This window comes from Helicoverpa armigera, chromosome 5 (genome assembly GCF_030705265.1).
Source record: "Helicoverpa armigera isolate CAAS_96S chromosome 5, ASM3070526v1, whole genome shotgun sequence".
Taxonomy (NCBI): domain Eukaryota; kingdom Metazoa; phylum Arthropoda; class Insecta; order Lepidoptera; family Noctuidae; genus Helicoverpa; species Helicoverpa armigera.
In genome coordinates, this window is record NC_087124.1 from 11,231,963 (window position 1) to 11,253,885 (window position 21,923).

Genomic DNA, 21,923 nt, shown 5'->3' on the forward strand with positions numbered 1-21,923 from the left:
TTCCTCGTTCCCCTAACAACGGCAATTCGGCGCGCTACTTCCTCAGGAGATTTTGCGTTATGACATCTCCACTAGTCATTTTATTCTCCATGGATTTATACTATCACTCAACTAGCAGTATGGCTGGGTCTGACGTATTTGGAACACAAATTGCATGCATGGCCTGCTGCTGTGGCCATCGGTTCTAGAATATTCCGGCATTATTAATGAAGGGTTACGCCTGTCTGGTCTTAGATTAGTGTTTGATTTGGTTATGCATTTTGGTATTTTGATATTTGAGTTCCAATGTTAATACAAGATGACTTGAAGCTCAAGTAAGTAGGTATAAGAAAGTATACCTTTGTAATATGGATTTGATTAAAATTGAGCAATCTATTTGTTTAGTATGTATCTTTATATTATACTTACTTTACCCAAAAGTGTAATAAAAATATTTATGGTCTACGTTACGACTGCAAGATAAAAAGAAAATGTATGTGATCATGATTTTTCATTTATTTTAGTACTCTTAATGAAATATAGCAGAGGGTGAAAATGAAACAACGAGAGAATTTTTTGAAATATATTTACAATATATACAAACACTGAAAAATATGTTGAGTTACATTTTCGTCTACAGTTTTAATATACGTACAATTTAGTGTTGTTTAAATATAAAATACCTATTTCGCTAATGAATATCTACAAAACATACAAATGGTTTGTTTGATGGTACATAAATTAATAAGTCTAATAATTAAATTGTGCTTACTTCTCATGATATTAATGGATTACGTTTATGTTGCAACAATTAATGAAAACAAATATAATAATGTTATTCTGAAAACTCTTTTAATTATGTAAAATTCAGGTATGATGCATAATTATCAGCGCAAAACCCTTGTACTGAAAAAATATGAATTAACGCTATAATTATGTCATTAACAGCACTTTTCGAATTTGGTTGGAAACGAAAAACTCAAGCCTTAGCGTTTCAAAATCATTTAAAACATTACTGTAATTGCGATATCGTGAAATCACGTTTTCAGAAATTAACAAAACTACTAATTTAATAGTACTAATTTCATTTAAATGTTTATATTACTTACAAAATACTATGTCAATGGTGCTACTATTTATTTTGGCCACAGATGTTTAGAATTATTTATAATCTTAATATTTTCTAGAATTAATGTCTGTTATTTTATTTGAAGATGTGCGTATATTCATAACAACTCAAGCTACTGTGAAACTCCTACAGAGCTTTCATGAAAGTTAAAAAATGTAATAGTTATTTATTGAAAACGTTACAAATTTCATACTATCGGATGACGTGTCTACGAACTTTTCTGAAAAGAAGATTCATCTCGAGTTTTTCATATTTTTTCTTACAAAACTTGTAGCGCTTTTCAATTCGTTCGCGTCAAAAGAAAATCAAAAGGATCAAACGCTTGTCACAGTGTACAAAAGATGGTATTTCTTTGACGCCTCTACTTTCTCTTATAAAGCCAAATATCTATCTTTGTGTGAAAAAGATAAAATCAGGAATATGTCTGATATTTTTATCCGTAAGAAATATTTTATCGTAATTTTACCGAGTCAATTTCAAAGATTACTTAAAATTCATTCTTTTTTTACCGTTCATCTTCTAGTTGTTTCATTTAAGCATAATAAATCTAATAAAGTTTAGATCTTGTCTTTTATCCAAGTTTGATCATCAGCATTTGTCCTCTAAAATGTAACAGACTCAAAAACTTTTGAATTCTATGTTTTGATAGATAATAAATAAGATTATTTGAAAACATTATTAAAGTAATTGACAGCTCAAAAACACTTTACTCAAAGATCCAACATGTTTAAACATTATTAAAAACTGTAATACAATTCGAAACATCTGCGGCCAAAACTTTTGATAACTTCGTCAAAGTGCAATGAATGATGAAAAGCTAATTTATATTTTGTCTACAAACTGTGAATCAATTTTAAAATTGATTTATTTAAAGCAAACTTTTGATAGGTACAAGTTTGTATCTCTGTGTTTGACATCAACAAATAAGTATCGGAATTTTGTCACTTGCTTGAAACTTGTGATAAGAAAATTAACCGAAGCAAGGACGAAACGATTTTACAATCTTAGTTTCAAATAATATTGAGACGAGCACAACAATTTTATTCTAAATTAATGTGTATGAACTCGAATTGGTGCTAAATCGAATAAGTCGTATCGATAGTAAAATGCGACGGGAAACGTCACGTATGAAAAAGGTTATATAGCACTGTAAACAGCGCTTGAAAACGACACTGAAAAACTTTACAAATCGATATACAAATCTTAATCCTAATACTACAAAACACTGACTACAATTTAGTAAGCGTAATATCCATTCAGGCTTCATTTGTCGGCAAACCGACAAGTCTTAGGTCTATCAAAAATCCTTAAAATATTAAAAATACAATATTCAAATTACTTCCTAAATAGTGACTAGATGCAATTCGTTAACATCAGACGAGTTTCGATTGACGTCGGTTTTATTTAGTCTTCTCGCGTCCTTCGAAATATTCCTAAACAATTTCTAAATGAAAAAATATTAATATTTGTAATTCACGGAAGCGAAAGTAGCAATTTCATAATAAAATGTTGTTTGCTGTAATTTTACGAAACGCGTGTTCCAAAAGTATATTTGCAGACGAAATTGAAGCATTCCTCGGATTTGTTTACTGGGCCTACATTTGCCCCGTGAATTGCAAACACTAAGAAATAAGTGTCAACATTGGTTTATATTTTTTATTCTGTACTTTCATAACAATTATTTTGAACAATAAAGCTCTAAGCTATGACTGTCGTCTTCTGTCTATACAACACACGGCTCGTTTAAGATTTTCGGCAAAACCACTCTTATTAATTTGGACCTCTGCTTTGCACTTGACTATCGCTGGTGCGTTCACTTTAATGTCAGTCTTTTCACCCTGGCCTGTATTGTCTAGTTCGTCGTCGGATCACGTGTCCGACCCCGGGTACTTGACGATAAGATCCAGTTCTTCATCACTAGGTTTCACAGTTCGCACTTCAGTTTGACCCTCGAATTTCTTGGGTCTGTCCATTTTGTTCTCGATGTTGACTAAGACGTCGGCGACCAAGCGGTGATCCTCTGGAGATTTAACTTCAGCGTCATCTCCGGGTGCTTCGTCTCCATTGTTGTTTTGCTTGTCTCGTTCTATTTCAGCTTTGCTGTCTTCGTCTTCACTATTTTCTTTCCCTTCTAGAATCATTTTATGAGTAGCTTCTTCTGTGACGCTGTCGGTAGGCGCCTCGTTGATACACGAGTGCGTGAGTGTGAAGGGAAGTTTGAGCGACAAGTCTCCCCCCATTGCGCTGAATGTTAGCTTGACTTTGACGTAATACGATACGTATATCGCAAACACATTTCTGTCTTCAGGCGTATTGTTACTGAGTACTGTTGACGCGAGACTGGCGCCTGTTTTTGAGTACGAATCTTCGAGTGCTATCCAATTTTTGGTAATACCTGTGAACAAGTACGTAAATGCTTCGTACATCTTCTCAAATCACAAAGTTTCTGTATCAGTTTATGGTGTAGAAGAGCATTATATACAAAGTTCTTTCTGAAGTCTTACCTCTATGGGGCGTGAGGGTGTAAGTGTCAGTATGGGTCTGGCTAGGCAGGACAACATCATTGCCCTTCACCAGAGCGACCACATTCTTGAACTTCCCATTGGAGAACATGCACACATCCACATGTTGAACCACCAGGGCCTGTCAAACAAAAACACCTAGTTTTACCTTCGTAACAAAAAGCATCAAGTATTTACTAAATAATAATGGCGTTCTAGAAAATGGATGAAATTTTCCGCCAGCCTGAATGGAAATTGCACATTAAGTATGAAATAACGTCATAATTAAACGTCGCTTCACATTAAGGGCGGCGCGGTTCGGCGCGGCAAGCGGAACTAATACTCAAGTCTAATTTAATATACAAAGCTTGGTTGCTTACGAAATTTGTAACCAAGCAAGCTTGTTGCGACGTGAAAGGCTTCACTAATATTGCTCAGTCAGCCATTTTATTGAGCGATTTCTATGTAAGAACCTAATTGTGGGTGGCTTGACTTGGATAGCTCCAGCTTTAATTTGTACGTTTCAGGAGTCGTGCTTTCATTATTTGTGAAAGTTCTTATTTTTGTGAGTGTCTAAAATGCAAAGAATAAGTAGATGCAGGATTATTTAATGCATTTTCTATATTTACTTCTTTGGATATGCTCATGAAAACCTTTTAGTAAATAATTTAAACATGTTATTCTAGTAGGTTAACACGGCTATAATTTATAAGCACGTTTGTTAAATCATCCTGTCATGTTCTTAATACACGTACATATTTTCCCCCCTTACATTTTCGTCAGAGTTACCTCCATGCGGTGACGCGCGATAAAGCGAAACCCGCGGTTCGTGACGTCACAGCCGCTAAGACGCGATTAAACGAGCTTTGTACAAGACGCTGCGATTTTTTTGCGCAGTGTGAAACGCCTTACTTTTAAAATTATCTTTCTGGCTTTACTTTCTTGTTACTTTACCAGCTTCAATTTAACTTTGTCAATATGTTTTGAAAAGTTCTTTTCAAAGGGAACGTTATACGTATAATCAGTATTGTTTGAATGTTTAAAAACTTTCTCAAAGCCTGAAAGTTGGTGATTGATACACCCATGCATCGGAGAACATGTAAATGTCCTGCTACGCCTGATGTCTCTCCGATCGTGTCAAAATACCATCCCATCGGGCTATGAGAGTGAAGGAATAATGAGTGCACCTGTGTCTACGAAAATGTTTGTGCCCTATAATATGTCCTGAGCAGCTGGCTGATCTCCTTATATGAGAAGAACCGCCGTGGCCGATAATCGGCTAGCAGGACATCGATAAGGCATGAGTACCTTATATATTTATTCGTGTGTGTTACTATGCTAATCATTAATAGTTGAACAGAAAGGATAACAATATAGAATATGCAAATATCTCAGTCGTCAGTTCCATCAAGTTTGTAATAGGATTGTGTAGCTTATGATTTTCATTAATTATGTACGGTACATTGACCGCGAATGGATTATCAGATAATCGGAGTAATGCTTGCTTACTAAGTGATTAAGATAAGTGACTAATAGATTAATTGACTGTACCTATGTATCGCTATTTGTATCTGTCTTGTAATGTAATGTAGGTACTATTTGTTAAACATACTAAGACAAGCGAGGGTAAGAACCATTAGTATCAATTACCAGGATAATTTATAGAAGAACGTTACTATGCCTAATTTATATGGTAGCCTGTATGTATATACTTAGAATAATATAACTGCTGTAATGGTGCCAATAGCAGTAAAAACTTCAAGCCATAGCTAGTCTGATATGAAAATGATTTTTACTATTATTTTATATCTTTATAGTTTTCTAGACAGAGACCTTTCTAGTAAAACACTACCAGAGACTATACTAGTTTATTCTGCAAGAAAAATACCCCTCATATTTCTTTGTTCACGTGGTTTTTATAAAATACGACCAATATCCAAGAAATAAGAAAATACAATACAGGTTGTTGCAAAAATACAACTTGAAGAAGTATTTTCAAAGTATGTTTCGTATCCAGTACTGAACGACAGTAAGAATAAGACCTTAGTATAGAGATTGCAAAACTTTGTGAATGTAAATCAAAAACAAAAATTGTGGGTACCTACAAACTTTTAAATTTATATTACACCTATCCTAACTCTTTTCTTTACAACGACATGAAAAGCTGGGGTTAGCAATGGTTTTGGGTTTTGCCTTTTGCCTTAAAAATAAAAAAAATATATAATAGAAATATACTAAACACCATGTAACGGTACAAAGTAAAGTCTTTAATATTCTGGTAATGAATGAAAAGGTGTACCGCTGTAAATATTAACTTGGCAGTCAGAAAAGCTTACCATATACCTACCTACGATGTTTTTGCTTGCGCAAATTGCTTTGAAAGTTAACACATAAACGCTTTTTATGTCGGTCTTGTACGGGAAAATTGTGTACGAAGTTAACAAAGTGAAACGATTATAAGCTTGTTTTAGACGGCACAAGTTTTTGTTACGTTACAACCGAGAGCTTTCATACCTTTTATACTAAGTGGCGGAAGCATAAAAAGCTTAGGTACTTGATTGTTTAGAATATTAGCTCCGATCTTTCGCCAGCATTTTCACCCGCGTAGCTGGAGAACTACTCCGCGCAGCGGGATAAAAAGCTTAACTTGCATTCCGCGATAAATAATCAAAGAATCATCTAACACTCAAAGAATTTTTCACATCGGGGTTAGTATAGTTTCTGAGTTTATTAAGTTCAACCCAACAAACTCTTTTGTTCTAAAAAATAGTTTGCGATTGAACAGAACAAATATCAAATATGTTCTGGCTAAGACGCTTAAATATCTTCCTTTGTATCAATATCTAGTACATAAATATTTTGATTAGGTACACACCTTGATCCGTCGCACAGTTTTGGACGAATGATTGGCGACGACCACGCCGACTCTGATTGACTCTCCGTGGGAATATGTCGGTTTGTCCAGCCAAGCTTCTAGCTCCACTCTATAGGAAAGAAAATTATATAGTTAGTCGTCTGTTTCAGCAGCATTTAATAATAGATTAAATATTTTTCATTAAAGTTCATTGAAAACAGTCTCATTAGTTTTCTTTTATAGATAGACGTATCAGCAAGTAAATCATTGCATAAATTATATTCGACAAAAACACAGACAAAACTTTCGTTTTACTCGTAACTGTTTCAAAAGTGTTAGGTACTCATTCAGCGGTTAAAAAGAAAAAAAAAGAGATTTTTCATTACACGTAGATGCAAAATCTTTCATAAATCTCCAAAACAAATTAATGCAATTGAATGCAAATGTAGCGGTCTAAGGATTTAACAGTTTACCATTTATATTACACCCCTGAAAGGCGGAGTATTCTCGCGAATTGTGAAACCTAACGAATGCCATATTTCCCGGCAGTCGCTGAATAACTTTAGCAAAAGTCCGACTTTTACCAGCGTTCCTACAAAATGCCGCCATTAGCATAATTGCACAAGTGAAAGTAACAATTATACGGTTTAAAGGGGAGTGTGTTTTAAGTTGCAAGTTGGCGAAAATGTAAGATTTTCGTCATGATTTGTTTGAATGTTAAATTGGAGATAGGAACAATTTTAACTCAGGGATTTAAAGTTCGAAGTAATTAAACTCTCCGTTTCATTCATCAGAGGAAAGCTTTTTAAATCGGTATACATTTTCTTAAACTGCTTGAAAATGTAAGAGCATTTATCATTCGATTCTCACTATGCGCATAATTTAAACTACACACAATAAGTGCCTACTAGACTAGAAAAGTTCATGGAATTCCACTTAGTGTACACAGAATTGTTATGAAAACTATTTATAACGACTTTGTGAAGTGCTGAACTAGGACTTTTGCTAAACTTTCAGGTTTTGAAGTCATTAGAGTTGAATTAGTGTTACTTATGTAATATAATTTAAAAACATTTATGTAAAGAGCCTGAGTCTTCGAGACTCACTAAATAACAATACTTAAGTATAAGATGGAGATTAGCAAATAAAGTAGATAGATTAAGTTTATGTTAGGTGCACTGAATTATATTTTATAATTAAAGACTTGCCACTGCAACCGCAGAGGAACATTAATTAATCTAACAATTTGTATTAGTCACTGCAGTCTGAGACAAATGTTTGTGCCCAGGGCACCTGCCCCCGCGATGGGACAGCAACTGGATATAAACAATTTTCTCGCTACGGGAACTACCTCCGGTATCCATGAGTAAAAAATAATGAATTAATACTTGATATCCAACTAAAGACATGAAGAGCACGTCCCTTTTATCTACAAGTAGGTGTGTTGCAGTGAGAAGAGTAGTAAAAGAAAAAAATCGCCATGCTCGCTTATTGTTCAGAATGTTTGCGTTTCTGAATTCAGAACAAGACACACTTAAACTACCTTCATAATTCTATAGTATAGTACTAAATACTCGAAGACTTTCTACACTTTATATACTGTGTATATATAGTTCAACTCAGATTTGCGCGCGGCCCTATGTGTGCGTCGGCTTGTAAATATACAACTTTCATTCGTGTGACAGTGACGTCGTCAGAGCATGACGTGTTCTTATCGCTTTTTGTTATGGGTACAGTCGTTTACGAAAATACTAGTTATTCACGGAGAAATTACTAAGAAGAAATAACATTCAAAGCTTTTTATTGTTAAATATAGTTTTTCATTATTTTCTCATACGTCTTGCCAAATTGACATTGACAGTATCTAAGAAATAAATAAGGTGAAATATCTAAGATGAATTAAATACTCCTTACATATTTTCTAGCTCGGGGTACGCGGACAATAAATAAAAGTGTGGACTAAGAATGTAAAAAGAGGTATAATCTAGTATAATAATGTTAACAAAAATTGCTTCGCATAATGTCGACCAAAATAAGACGGAAATAATGAAACTCATAAATGAACGTTTAAGTCAAATTGATGAAGGGATGTGGGTTAATACTTGTCGACATGTACAAAAGAAAAAAGAAGAATACTATAGACATTTTGACATGGAGTCAGAATTTATAATTCACCTTGGAGAGTAGCGAATCCGAAAATTCATCATTTGATTTTTCAAGTAGCGATTCATAATCATTATAAATAAATAAACATTAAATTACGTAATAACTGTTTTTCTTTAAACACCCGTATACAACCCCTAAATAACTGTATTGTACCCGACTGTACCTCTTGTCACGCACACAAAGTCAGTGTATATGTACAAGGGTTACCCACACATAAGGCCGCGCGCACGACTGAGTTGAACTTACTATAAAAATTTGTGTACATACCTATATAAACTTCTAGCTTTATTCATTTTTTCGCATCGTTATACGGGTATTTTATCTATCTGTTGATTTTTCGGTTCAATCATCGAAGACAAAATAAGCTCTAAAATCTCACCTTCCATCAGACAGGAGGAAGGGTTTCTCCACTGTAGCCCTGGGTGGCTGGACTTCTGAACTTTCTGTAACAACATGAAACCTTTAAACACCTACAGTAATAATTTCTGCTGAACTTCAAAGTATTTCTCGTTAATCTTAACTTATGAGTTAACAAATAAATGACTAGCTGTTTTCCTGCGGCTTCATCCACGTCCTGGGAGCCGCGGCTGGGGTAAATTATTATAGGCTATGTTACTCGGAGATAGTGTAGCTTTCATATAACAAATAACAAACGGGAGAGGAAAATGTGTTTGCATTGTCAGTGTTATGCAAATCAGATGTAAATAATAAATTAATTAAGCCACAAAAATCGGAATTAAATACTCGGAGCTAATACAATTTGTACAACACTTTTGAAAATTCAGCTGTATAGTTTAAATCTTGTTACTCTGCATAAGTCTGACCATTCATGAAAGTCAAAATGAGTTCTCAGTATAGCTTCAAAGTTAGACTTACCAATTTCCTCCGGTTTCGGTCGACAGTTCTCGTCAGACTCCATTTTCGTTTTATTTTTCAACCTGCGAACAAAGTTTTTGCTTCAATAGTTAATTTGTTAATTTTTTAATCAACTCTCAACAGTTTGAAGTTCTAATTTAATTGTTCGATTGGGTTTTCGAGTAAGTCAGCCTTTGAATCATTAATGCTAACCCAATTTGGTACCCGTTCTGAATGAGTAATGTGTTTTGAAAGTTTTTAGACGGCACTGATAGTGTGAGAATTTAATTTAGTAGAATATAGATGAGTCACGGTTGATTGAATATTTAAAGTAACATAAAACTAAAAATTATAGTTTTATGTTACTTTAATAATAACGGATTAGTTAAAGGGTCAATGTGAAAAGAATGAAGCATAAAAAGTCATAATGATTAAAATATACCTAGTACCAAAGTCTGATTGACAAAGTAAATTATGTTTAAAAATCAATATTTTTATGAATTACTCTGCTACGATAAACACTCAGGCCATAATGATCTTTACTAATAATTTGACGCTAAAGAAAAGCAGCCTTTCTGTCGCACTTATGCGCCAAAACTATCGAATTTATTTCAATGAAATTTGGTGCACTGATGGGCTAGAGCCTGAGAAAGAAATAGGTTACTTTTTACCGGTATTGTGGACGGAATTGGGGGGTATAACTAGTATATTAAGTTCCGACCTATAAATTACCTACACAGTGTTTTGTCGCTACATATTTAATAAGTTTTACTGAAGTTTCCATTAGACTGTGTCAAGTTAATTCAATAATTGTAGGTAACATAAATAAGTGGTCTTCATAGTGATAGTGATCAAATATTCTGGTACTGAGAAAATATTTATTTTGTTCGCTCAGGTAGTTTTAATTCGGTCTTTTTGAAAGGTATAGTAAATTGATAGATTTATGTGTAACTTTCTATATTAAGCACTTGCCTTATAAGCAATTTCTTCATTTTGTTCCCGATTATTATTCTTTCAGACTATAATTTACAAGATGTCTCGTTTACACGTCATTTCTGTGTCAGATGTCAATTGCTGTTGAAGCCTTCATAGAAGTATTTACACGGAGTTTGATAAAAAGAGTTTTTATCTATACTAATAAAGCTGAAGTGTTTGTTTGTTTGAACGCGCTAATCTCCGAAACTACTGGTCCGATTTGAAAAATTCTTTCAGTGTTCGATAGCTCATTTATCAAGGAAGGCTATAGGCTTTTTATCCGGGTTCGTGCAGAGGTTCCCACGGGATGCGGGTGAAACCGCTGGCAGAAGCTAGTATGTTATAACATAACAGCAATGAGCAAAATATTATAGCTCTTTATTCAGTATATAGTGGCATGCAAATTAAGACGGCCGTTATTTTATCTTTATTCTATTTTATTTTTATGGTCGTTAGAATCTCTTGATCGTTGCTGCTACACCGTAGCAAGATACACAAGACAAAGACTATGAAAAAATTCATTTCAATATATTATCAAACACAACCATCACCAATCACCACCAATAAAAACACAAAAACCCACAGATTAAAATATAAAGCTGTGCATTTTTCTTCCATAGATCCCGAACAGAATGAAAATGTCTATCGTACCTACTGAGAACGCAATCTCCAAGGCAATGAACCTCGGCAAAGCTGAAAGGGTTCCGTACCTATGAATAAACTTTGTTTGGGACGGAGGAATTTATTAGAAATGTGCTTGTTGAACGGACCTTTTGGACGACAATGAAATACGTGTACGGTGTAAGGCAACTGGATTGTGTGGGTCTGATTGGAAGCTTTGTAAAGTTTCTGTTGGAGAAAGTATTTTTATTACTAGGTAGAAATAAGTTGTCATAAATGTTAATATGCATTTGCAATTTCGAAAGTCGTAGAAAACTATAGAGTTCATATGTCTTTATATATGCATGATGTAGTTTTTGTTCAAATAAGTAAACCTGATATTTCAAAAGTTAGGATTACTTTTTGTTAGTTACTATTCACCATCATCATATTACATTTAATCATCATAAAAGCTTGTCTGTTACCAAGACTCAATTCAACTTTTATATTTGATATACATACATACTTTTATATTTAAGACATCGAAGTAGAAATACTTTGGCATATAGGTAAGGCGGGGAATATTTAAAAGCTGTGTTTAAAGGATCTTGGTGCTTCGTAAGTGTTGTTCGAGAGTCTTTTCACGCTTCTCGATGCGGAATCCGCTTAAAATTGTACAATACGCTTTGTTTAAAAGTCAGTCTTGCGATTTCAAGAGCTTTATGTAACTACTTTATATACCTATTGAGTTAAAATATCCTTTTAATGTAATTTGTTCGCAAATTGAAAACTTTTTTCATATTATGTACATAACCAATCAGAGATTTTCTTAAAACGTTACGCTTCGCAACGTGATTCAATCGCAATAATATGATATTACTCGTTTAGATGTTTCTCGTGGAGCCTGAATGCAATGGGTGGGTAGCCTATGTCATCCACGAATTTTTATATTCTGACTTTCCATTAACAAAAGAATTTACTCCATAAAACCAATTTATAATATTTGTATAGTATAGATTATAGAAGAAGACGGCAACAATAAAAAAGTTAATTGCTGATTTACATGAAATCCATAGATCGCTATAAAGTCATAACGTAAAATAGCTACTTCTACCGTACATAAATGTTACCTACAAATTCATAGCAGCCATTTGGAGTACCTACCTATTCGACCAGCCATCGCTTTTAATCCACAATAATCCGATTACAGCGAGTAGTGTGCATAGCTTGTAAGTCAGTCATTTACAAATGACTGACTTACAAGGTTACTATTACTTTCAGAAGTCAATATAATAATGGGCAATGTTATCAGTACGATGCCCAATAGTTTACTATAGTTTAATCGGCAACATCACTTTGATGCATCACTATTGTAACAAGTTACCAACTGAGCAAAACTATTGATTTTCACCCACATTTGATTAACTCGTAGAAAAATCTGATAATAATCTTATCGATATTACTAGTTCTAGGTAAATTAATAGTGAGGAAAAACGGCTCTCGGTAAAAAACAAGGTGACGAAATAAACTTGCACTTTTCCCAAAGTTTGTATGTATATTATGGATATTTTTTCCTTTATCACTAAAAAGTACTGAAAAGATTTTGTTAGATTATTTATCAGAATAACATAAAGGTTAGTTTTTAAAAGGGACTCAGGTGAAACCACGGACAAACCTAGTGATAGTCACAAAAACGTATTCTTTTACGTGAACCTTATATTAAATTCATATGCAGGATCAAAATTTTATGACATCCATCACTCTGAATCACCTATGTACCTAACCTTCGCTGACGTGTAAAACTCTTTAATGCTGTTTTACGACATTTTACTCGTGAATTTCATACACATGAGGATCAAAGATATTCACAAAAAGCTAGTAAAGTAACACTAGACGTTGTCCCGTGGTTTCACCCGCATATTTCGTGGGAACTACTGCTACTACTGGGTTAAAATATAGCCTATGTTACTGGGGAAGAGTGTAGCTTTCCAAGTGTGTGTTTTTTTTTACAAACGGGTTTATGAGTTTCGGAGCCTTCCTTTAGGCTTCCTTAGAGCTATCTTTAGGGTACAAAAAAACAATAAAATGATCCTCTGCCACCAAAACCTTGCTTATTTGTTTGAAAAATCATTTCAGAGTTAGCCATCCATTTTAACACGATCATAGCTAATGAGCTACTTATCTACTCTGTTTACCCGAGTGCGCAGACTTTTTCCACGGGAAGCGGGTGAAAACAATTTTGATACAAATAAACCTTATATATTTTTTCACAGTTTTTTAAATCGGCTCAAGCCGATTGCATATTGCACACTACTCGCTGTAATCGGATTATTGTGGATTAAAAGCGATGGCTGGTCGAATAGGTAGGTACTCCAAATGGCTGCTATGAATTTGTAGGTAACATTTATGTAAGTACGGTAGAAGTAGCTATTTTACGTTATGACTTTATAGCGATCTATGGATTTCATGTAAATCAGCAATTAACTTTTTTTTCAATTTACATTATTATATTAGTATATGTAGATAAGTCAATGATTCATGAATTGACTTGAATCTGATAACTTTGTTGGTTTAGGTCTATATTATCTTTGAATATTTAAAATAATATGATCGCTGGCTTCGGTTTCAATATTTTATTGAATAATAATGTTTTACATGGCTGCTGGCTTCTGTCTCGGATAAAATTGACAGCTGAATTTTGGCACGGCTTGTGAAATATATATTTTAGTTAGTAAGGTACGATTTTACGTTTTTTACAGATGAAATATTTATTTTTTATAAACATGGATCTATCGGAAATATATCTTTAAAATAAAGCTTCATTTTGACATGATATGAACCATGATATTTATAGTTTCATTTCATACCTATACCATAATCATAATATGCTACATATTTACCATGTAAGCACACATTGCATGCCTTCTGAGAATCCATTTCACAGTCATCCTTAAGTATGTAATTACCTAATAAACAGAAGGCGCATTTAGAATAGATAGAACCTAATTTCAATGTGCAAGTAAGGTTGTTTACGTTCAAAAACCCTATTAAGTGCGGCCAGGAAATAACGATCCCCACAAAATGGGGAGAATATATCACGACGTTGTTGGTGCAACATAATTCATTTTGTCTTGAAATTTTGACGTAAACAAAGCCTTGTTTTGAGAGATTAACCTTTGCCTCGGAGATTAAAGCTTAGATCATGTTCTTGTGTATTGTATGTTGTTGTTGTTTGAATATTTGATTCGTATATGATGAATACACAGCCTTGTTTGCTTTAGTTAAGATGCATGTTAGTTCAATCTTCGCATCGCATCTGTCAAAACAGAGGGAATTCTAATCGATTCTCTCTACTGTTGTAATGTTTTTGGAAACAGAAAGAACCAATAATATCTACAAAAATACTGAAATGAAATTAAAGGGTCTGTTAGTAATATACAAATAACTGCTTTTTACTGATGAATTTTGACTATCTGCGTACCGACCGATTTTGACGTGACTGTTGATAGCTGATGTAAAAAGGAGTGAGTAACTAAGGCCACTTTTTATCTGGATGCGGTAAAGTAATTCCAATAAGATCTGCAGAAAAGCAGCTAGTCGCTACTCAGTACAGTCTGCCAATTATTTCGACCAAAGAATATGATGAAAGTCATAATAAATCTTTATATATTTATCATCTTTCTATACAAGATAGCACGAATAAACAATTCCCTATATTACCTAACTATACCTAATACCCACAGCTAGCTACCTAAACTCAGGCATCTGTTGCGATGCACCTGCGGTTTGCACTAAACCGCATTGTCAAATGCACAAACAATGTACTGACTATCAAAGGACCGGCTTCCCGTAGTATCTAGTACCTACTCTTTGTAATTCTAACAAAGTAGGATAATATAAACGTGGATTTTGTTTGGAATATATCGTACAGTATGTGAACATTTGAGCACCGTCAAAGATAGCATAACAAAGAGTGAATGTAGATATAAGAATTCTTCTAAAATAAAAAATAATAATATGCACTCGTGGTTCACTACGTTGAAGGGGTACCTATAAATATATTGAATTGGTTTTTGATGTAGATAGAAACCTGGGTAACGATATTTTATTCTATAGAATTTCTATCCCTGATCTTCACTTGTGTAAAAATACTTCTCTTCATTTTGCAGGCATACTGAGTTAGATAGATAGGTACATACTACTCTTGACAATGAGGACACGAAAATAATTTTCCAAAACTTTGAACTAAAATGAATCAGTTATGAAAGGAAAGCTTTCGTTAATCGACTACATTTATTATCCAGATAAAAGCTAGCAATTACCGCGACAATACAACCGCAGTTGTAACCAAAGTGCCGATCACGTTAATGGCAAAGAATTAAACAATGACAATAACATCGACCGAAATGACGAAATAAACGAGAATATTGCGTGTCCGTTAATTATAATGTAAAAGGTAAAATGGTGACAGTGTCATGTAGGGAAAATAAACGGTTTCCGACACGCGTGTCAAAGAATAATTGTATTTGTACTGTGTTTTGGTTGATAATGTTGACAGTTCATGTCCAGAATTATTTGAACGATTAAATTATTGGGTCAGCAGGTTTTCTGTTATAAAATTGTAATAATGGCGACTGATTGTCAGCCATGGTGGCTGTTCCTTCAAAAAGGACATCAGCATTTGCGTAAATACAGTTGCTCAGAAGTGAAATTGTATTATCAACTATTCGGGTAGAATCCCGACTAACGCGTCTGTTCGATGCGGCCAACGACCGTTGGGTTTTCATCAAAAGGCACAATATGTAATCGGACTGTCAGCCATCGGATGTGCGAGACAGACCCTTTGTTCGAATTTCACTTTTAAGCCCACTGTCCACGGTCGCGTCATTTCATAAAACATACGTTCATTTACATGGTTTTGACGTTCAAATGTGTGCGGTTTATAAGGACAGTGAAAATTAGGCCCTAGTTAAACGACAACATAAAAATTGAACCTTAACCTTCTGTTCCGTAACCTTCTGTCTTAACAAAAATACCTTTATGTTATATGTGGGCTCGAGCCTAAGTAATTTAGGATAAAAGTAATCTATTTCCTCTCAAAGTTTATCCAAAACACGTGTGACGTAATCCATAGCAATGTCAATCTTCTCTCCCCAGGGAGAGAAGATTATCTTGTCTACAGTACTAATTAGCTGATGTAGTTCGTCTTAATCTTAATCTTTGTTCAGTCTGACAGGCAGGTTAGTTTTTGTGCGTTACTAATGACTCTTAGTATTTTCGACAAGAGGTTTAGATCCTTCTTAGACTGCTGAGTGTATAGTTTGGTGGTTGTCAGCCTATCAAAGTTTTAAGTCGGCAGATTTCGCTCTAATGTGCACACTACTCTACCGTACATATTTATACTGATAAAGTGTCCAATCAAACACCGGACGAATAAAAGTCTGCAATCTGGCGACGTTCGTACAATTGACAGAAAATACCGTTCGCATTTATCTGAATCAAGTACAAAATCCTATGATCTCCCAACCGTTCACAGCTACGAAAAATGCGAGGAACAAAATTGCACAAAGCGAAAACATTTCGAGAGAAGCGAGCGAACGATGTAGCAAGTTGTTGAAGCATCAACCCAGCAACCACGGTACTCACTGAAGTAGGTTGATGTGAATTATCTATGCTCAGGTAAACAGTACCCGTCGGATACCGTACGGGGAAACCTTTAAAAGGGTCAAATTGAGTCAAGTGGATTACGAAATTGACCGGCTTGGTAACAGAATTTAAATTTGAAAAGGGAGGACGTAATTTGGTGTACCTACATTTTAAATGAGGCGGGCGTTATTTTTGAATTAGTTTTTATTAGAACTCCGGCTTTAAATAATTTGAATGTAACATAATTACTTTTTTAATGGTAATTATTTTTTTCTGGTTTTTGTTAGGTTTTTTTGGCACGTGTATCATAAAATAAATGCAGTGGTGATTAAAAACCAATACTATACCCCGCGCGGCGAATCATGATCCGTATGACGTTTCAACTGACAGTAGTAATAGTGATGCGAAACTTCGATAAAATTCTGGTAAGCAAAGGTCATGTCATTCAGCCAGGTCATTCAACGGCTTTATTATATTTTATTATACTGTACATTAATTTCTATTAAAATTGCACAATTTAAAGAGAAGAATTTTTAGAATTCTTTTTGAATTTATTCCAGCTTTATGGAAAAATATTTAAAGGAGGCCACAGACCTACCTTTTTTTTTTTAATTCAGTCATGTCAGATTCAGATTGATAAAATAAAAATGCAAGTATAGTATGTTTATTTTTTACTCAAAGCATTTGTAAATTTTTTCCTACAAATTATCGATATTTTGTTTATCGATGTGTCCCTTTTTTTCGATAACAGCTTGGCGACGTAACTTTTGCAGCACGTACCATGTACATTTGCATTGAGTTATTTTCTATTATTTTCGAACATTACGTAATAATTTCTTAATATTCATTTTTATTATTAAAAAATGTACACAATTATGATTTTTTCGAATTTTTTATGGGCCTGTAAAGGATTTGTTGTGACAGGACGTCACTACAATGTTAAGCGCTACCAAACTGTCATAGGGATCATCATTGGCCGTGCGGGGTATAACGATTAAATCGCGTGAGACCAATCAAAATAGTAAACATTAAACAAAGTGTAAATTAAATCAAAAGGCAAATAAAAACTATTCTGAATTAGTATGACTTTAAACCTTTTAGAAGGTCAAAGGTTTTAACTGGAGGTATAAAGTGTGTAAGCACGTATAGTGTCTAACCTGAAAAATGTTGGCAAAATGAACTTTGCAATACATTTAGTTCGTTATTCCAAAAACAAGTTATTTTTAAAATGCTGAAACAAGATTACGCTGGATTTTTTTAGACCTATCTGATGACCTGTAATACAGGTTGTGTTGTTGCCGAGAAATTAATACATAAATTATTGTTATACTTTCGGATTTCTTTATTTATATTAACCGACCATGGGGCCGAAGTGCCCACAGACTATCGGGAAATAAGCAAGCGATTAGTGGAGTCCACTCGTGACCAAAAGGCTGGCCTATACTTCGGTCAAATAATATACATTGCCATCCCGTGGCAATGCAGTCAGCCTTTTGGGCACGATTCTCGCTGACAGCGATGCGGATGGATTTTTTTTATACATAGTTTTTATTTTGCCTTTTGTAAATACATAGGTATGTAGATTTAGATTTTATGTGTTATATAAATATGTATCTGTGTAATTACGAGTTTTTATATATCTATACTTCACTATTACAAATGTTGTCTTCACACATAGCGCACATTTTTTTTAAATTTTAAAATGACATTTCGCAGTTCAGCCCAGGAGGCCGTGTACTGCTTAACCGGACTTAATATACCGCCCTTACCTGACAATATTATAATGCGCGAGCGCACTGAGCGTGTGATGGGGGGATGGTGGTGGCAGCACGGGTGGAGGCACCGAGCGCCCTGGTCCCTGTAGCACTCGGATGCCCATGCGCACCGTGTTGCGACGCGACACCTTCTCGTCTGGACGCTCCGCTGTTGATGAATGGTCATTTTAAAACTCAGTTACTGGACCACAGATTGTTTGATTTGTTTTGAAGTCAACATTTTTTCACCTTAATAAAAATTGGCACCAATTTAGTCTAATATTAGGTATCGATCAATGACAGCTTGTTTTAGAATTCAACATTAACATAATTCATTGTTTAGATAGACAGATGTAATCTGTACGTACTCAGATAACACGTTTCTGCTAACCCTTAACTGCAAAAGCAATTTAAATTATAAACTGTTCATGCGAAATATAAAATACCCGGAATTTGGGTGTAAACGGGATTTCCGGGGATCGCAAAAATTGGAACGGTTTTTCACGCACCATCTGGCGTCTCGTTAGCTTTTTCACTGTTCCCCGATCCATTATTGAATTGATACCTTATCCCAATTTTCCTGATGTCGAAGGTATTATTAAATTAGTTTTGGTTGCATCTGCAGATCTGTTTAAAATTGTATTATGTAATTCGAAAAATATTTTGTAGTGTCTGCATCTTACGGAGTTTATAATTCCATAGATTGATTCCAATCGTGATTTGAACTACACATAAAATTTACGATCACATCTACTTAAATCCAAATAAATTCATAATTGAACATTCATTAGCTTAAAAATATCAACGTCGGACAAAACACAACATTATTGTTTCATCCTTCAGAAAAAGAAGTCGTGTAGTTAACTTTGCAACTTAGGTATATTAGAGTTGTTAAAATATCCTTATCACTAAATAATAAATTCATTTCAATACAATAGACAATAGAAACCTAATTAGAGATAAATTACACTAACTTTACTTTCTCACGAATCCTATATTCAGGAATGCCCCAAGGCACGAGCTAAATCTTATCAAACGATTTGGCTAAGTCTACAAAGTATTTACAACATTTCAAAGACCTAATAATAGTATTAATTTAATATAGAACAATAAGTTAATTGTTCAAGATTTACTTCAACAGCTGTTGTCAGAAACTAGTTCTAAATTGTCTGCTCTTGTCAGTCAAGATTAGAGAAGTTAGATTTGTTAGAATTATATTTTTGACATCGTCGTGTCAGCCGAAAGATGTCCACTGTTGGACAAAGGCCAAAGTTCGCCACTTTGCTTGATCTTGATTCTTCAATTCTTAATCTTTTTGACATTGGTGAGTAATAATTATTAACAAGTTATTTTATATCCAAGATAATGCGAGGAATAAATTAATTATAAGATGTAGGTTAAGTGTGTCGAAGTTACTTAAGTATTTCATACTGGTTGTTACAATTTAATGTTTCCCCATTTTGTATGTAATATTTTATGACACCGAGATAGCTTTATGATAATATTACATCCTACACAGGCGTGGAGTGGTGAAAAGCCTATTAAAGTACTTTAACTCCTGTGTTAAAGTCTTTCTGTACTACAAGCATTTACATTGCGATTATACACGTGTAATTAAGTATTTACTGAACACTTAAATGTTGCTTAGATAAGTTATTATATCGAACAAGAGAAAAAATAATACATCATCATCTCCCAAGCCTTGTCCCAACTAGAGACAAATAAAATTAAAATTATTATTTTATAGACAGGTAAATAAAAAAAAAACTTACCAATATAAGCGCGGACATCATACGAGGTTCCGATTGGTGCTCCATGGTACTGCTTAGCTGGTACCAACTGCACGCTAGGTGGCGCTAGCGGCGTCAGTTCTAGGTGAAACGGGTATGCGTTAGCGCCTAGGCGTTTTATTAACGCATCCTGTATATGGAAAAAAGGAATATTGAATTATTGACAGTTATTAAACATAGCATTTCGGAAATTGTACTTTTATCTATTATAATAGTCATTGTCTACCTTTAAGAGAGAACAATTTTGATATGATAAGTGCATTGGCATCTCGAATACGTTAAAGTCAGTGCCCTACAAAATTAACTTTATAAAGTTACAATATCTACTAAAGTTAATGAAATAAAAGTCCACCATTTAATAGAATGAAAACGTTATTAACTTGGTTAAAAAAACATGAAACCGTTGATTCAAACGGTGTAGCCAATTTGTAGATCAAACAAAGAGAGAGCGGTCAAGTTAATTTCATCAAACAGCGATCTCAATTAAGATAGGTATATCATATTAACACGCTAGCACAAAGAATAATCTTATTTTTACACCAGTGCTCTAGAATATGGTATAATAGTATTATCCTTTCATTTGTAATAATTATTATATTCGGCCATTAATATAACCTCATTTCGGTATGAGGAAAATAAACAATAGTGGATTCATTTTGCCTAGCCTTTTCCTAACTATGTTGGGGTCGTCTTCCAGTTTTACCTGATGCAGCTGAGTACCAGTGTCTTACAAGGAGCGGCTACCTATCTGACCTCCTCACCCTAATACTCTTAGGTAAGACTGGTTGTTAGACTTACTGACATCTGACCACCCGTAATGACTGCCAAAGATGTTCAATGAGAGCAAAAATAATTGATATATGAATAAGTTTTATAATATTTCAAAGGCTGTGCTGAAACTTAGCTTTTGGCACGTATTTTATTTATTGTTTGTCGTAAAAAATATAACGAAAGATCACGGGATACCTTACAGATTTCTATATTTATATTAACAGGAATGTTATACGAAAAAAGGAAATTCATGAAATGATCAAATAATTGCTCCGTCTCTTATTACGAGTGGAGGTATAAATAAAACAAAAAATATAAAGGAAAAATCTTCGTTAAGGGGACGTAAAACAATATCCGTAAAGAAAGAATGGTGGAATTATTTGATTTACTTCAGCGGAAAAGTAAAAATGTTTTACGTTTATTCGATTTGTGTATTTTTATTTTCGAAATGATATTAATATTCTCTCTTCACATCAATAGGTATGAGGAATGAAAAAAAGTTATTGGTTCGTATTTTAGATAATCCTACAATAATGAACACGTACATATTTTGTTTATTTTCTCTCTCAAATGAATAACAACGAAGATACGAAACAATTGAATTTTATGTTACACTAGCTGTTGCCCGCAACTTCGTCTGCGTGGGCAATATAGAATAGTCAAAATACTACTTATCCCGTAGGTGCATTCTTCCACGTGACAGTATAATTAGGATTAGCACTTAGCAGTCGCATAGATTCATTGATCAAGGTTTTGTTGTGGATGTGACCATTTATCTAAACAAAAGAAGTAAAGTTTGTGACGTTGTGAATATCTCTGGATCCAGTCAGCCAATTTGGAAAATTATTACGTATGGTGCGTAAGTAATTTTCACAGGAAGCAGTTATAATCTATGTCTATATG

At 34.1% G+C, this 21,923-nt stretch overlaps 1 protein-coding gene across 2 annotated transcripts in view; it reads right to left on the reverse strand.

Moving 5' to 3' along the window:
- Positions 1–548: 548 nt before the first annotated feature.
- LOC110379064 (beta-arrestin-1) overlaps positions 549–21,923 on the reverse strand; it is a 112,823-nt gene continuing 91,448 nt past the window's right edge. For both annotated transcript variants that reach the window (XM_064034585.1, XM_064034584.1), the window contains exons 5-11: positions 20,232–20,379; positions 18,475–18,628; positions 9,506–9,567; positions 9,009–9,072; positions 6,485–6,593; positions 3,613–3,751; positions 549–3,503 (exon numbers count right to left, since the gene is read on the reverse strand). In XM_064034585.1, the coding sequence (XP_063890655.1) occupies positions 2,977–3,503; positions 3,613–3,751; positions 6,485–6,593; positions 9,009–9,072; positions 9,506–9,567; positions 18,475–18,628; positions 20,232–20,379 (1,203 nt within the window). In that variant the 3' untranslated portion in view covers positions 549–2,976. The remainder of the gene's footprint in view (positions 3,504–3,612; positions 3,752–6,484; positions 6,594–9,008; positions 9,073–9,505; positions 9,568–18,474; positions 18,629–20,231; positions 20,380–21,923) is intronic.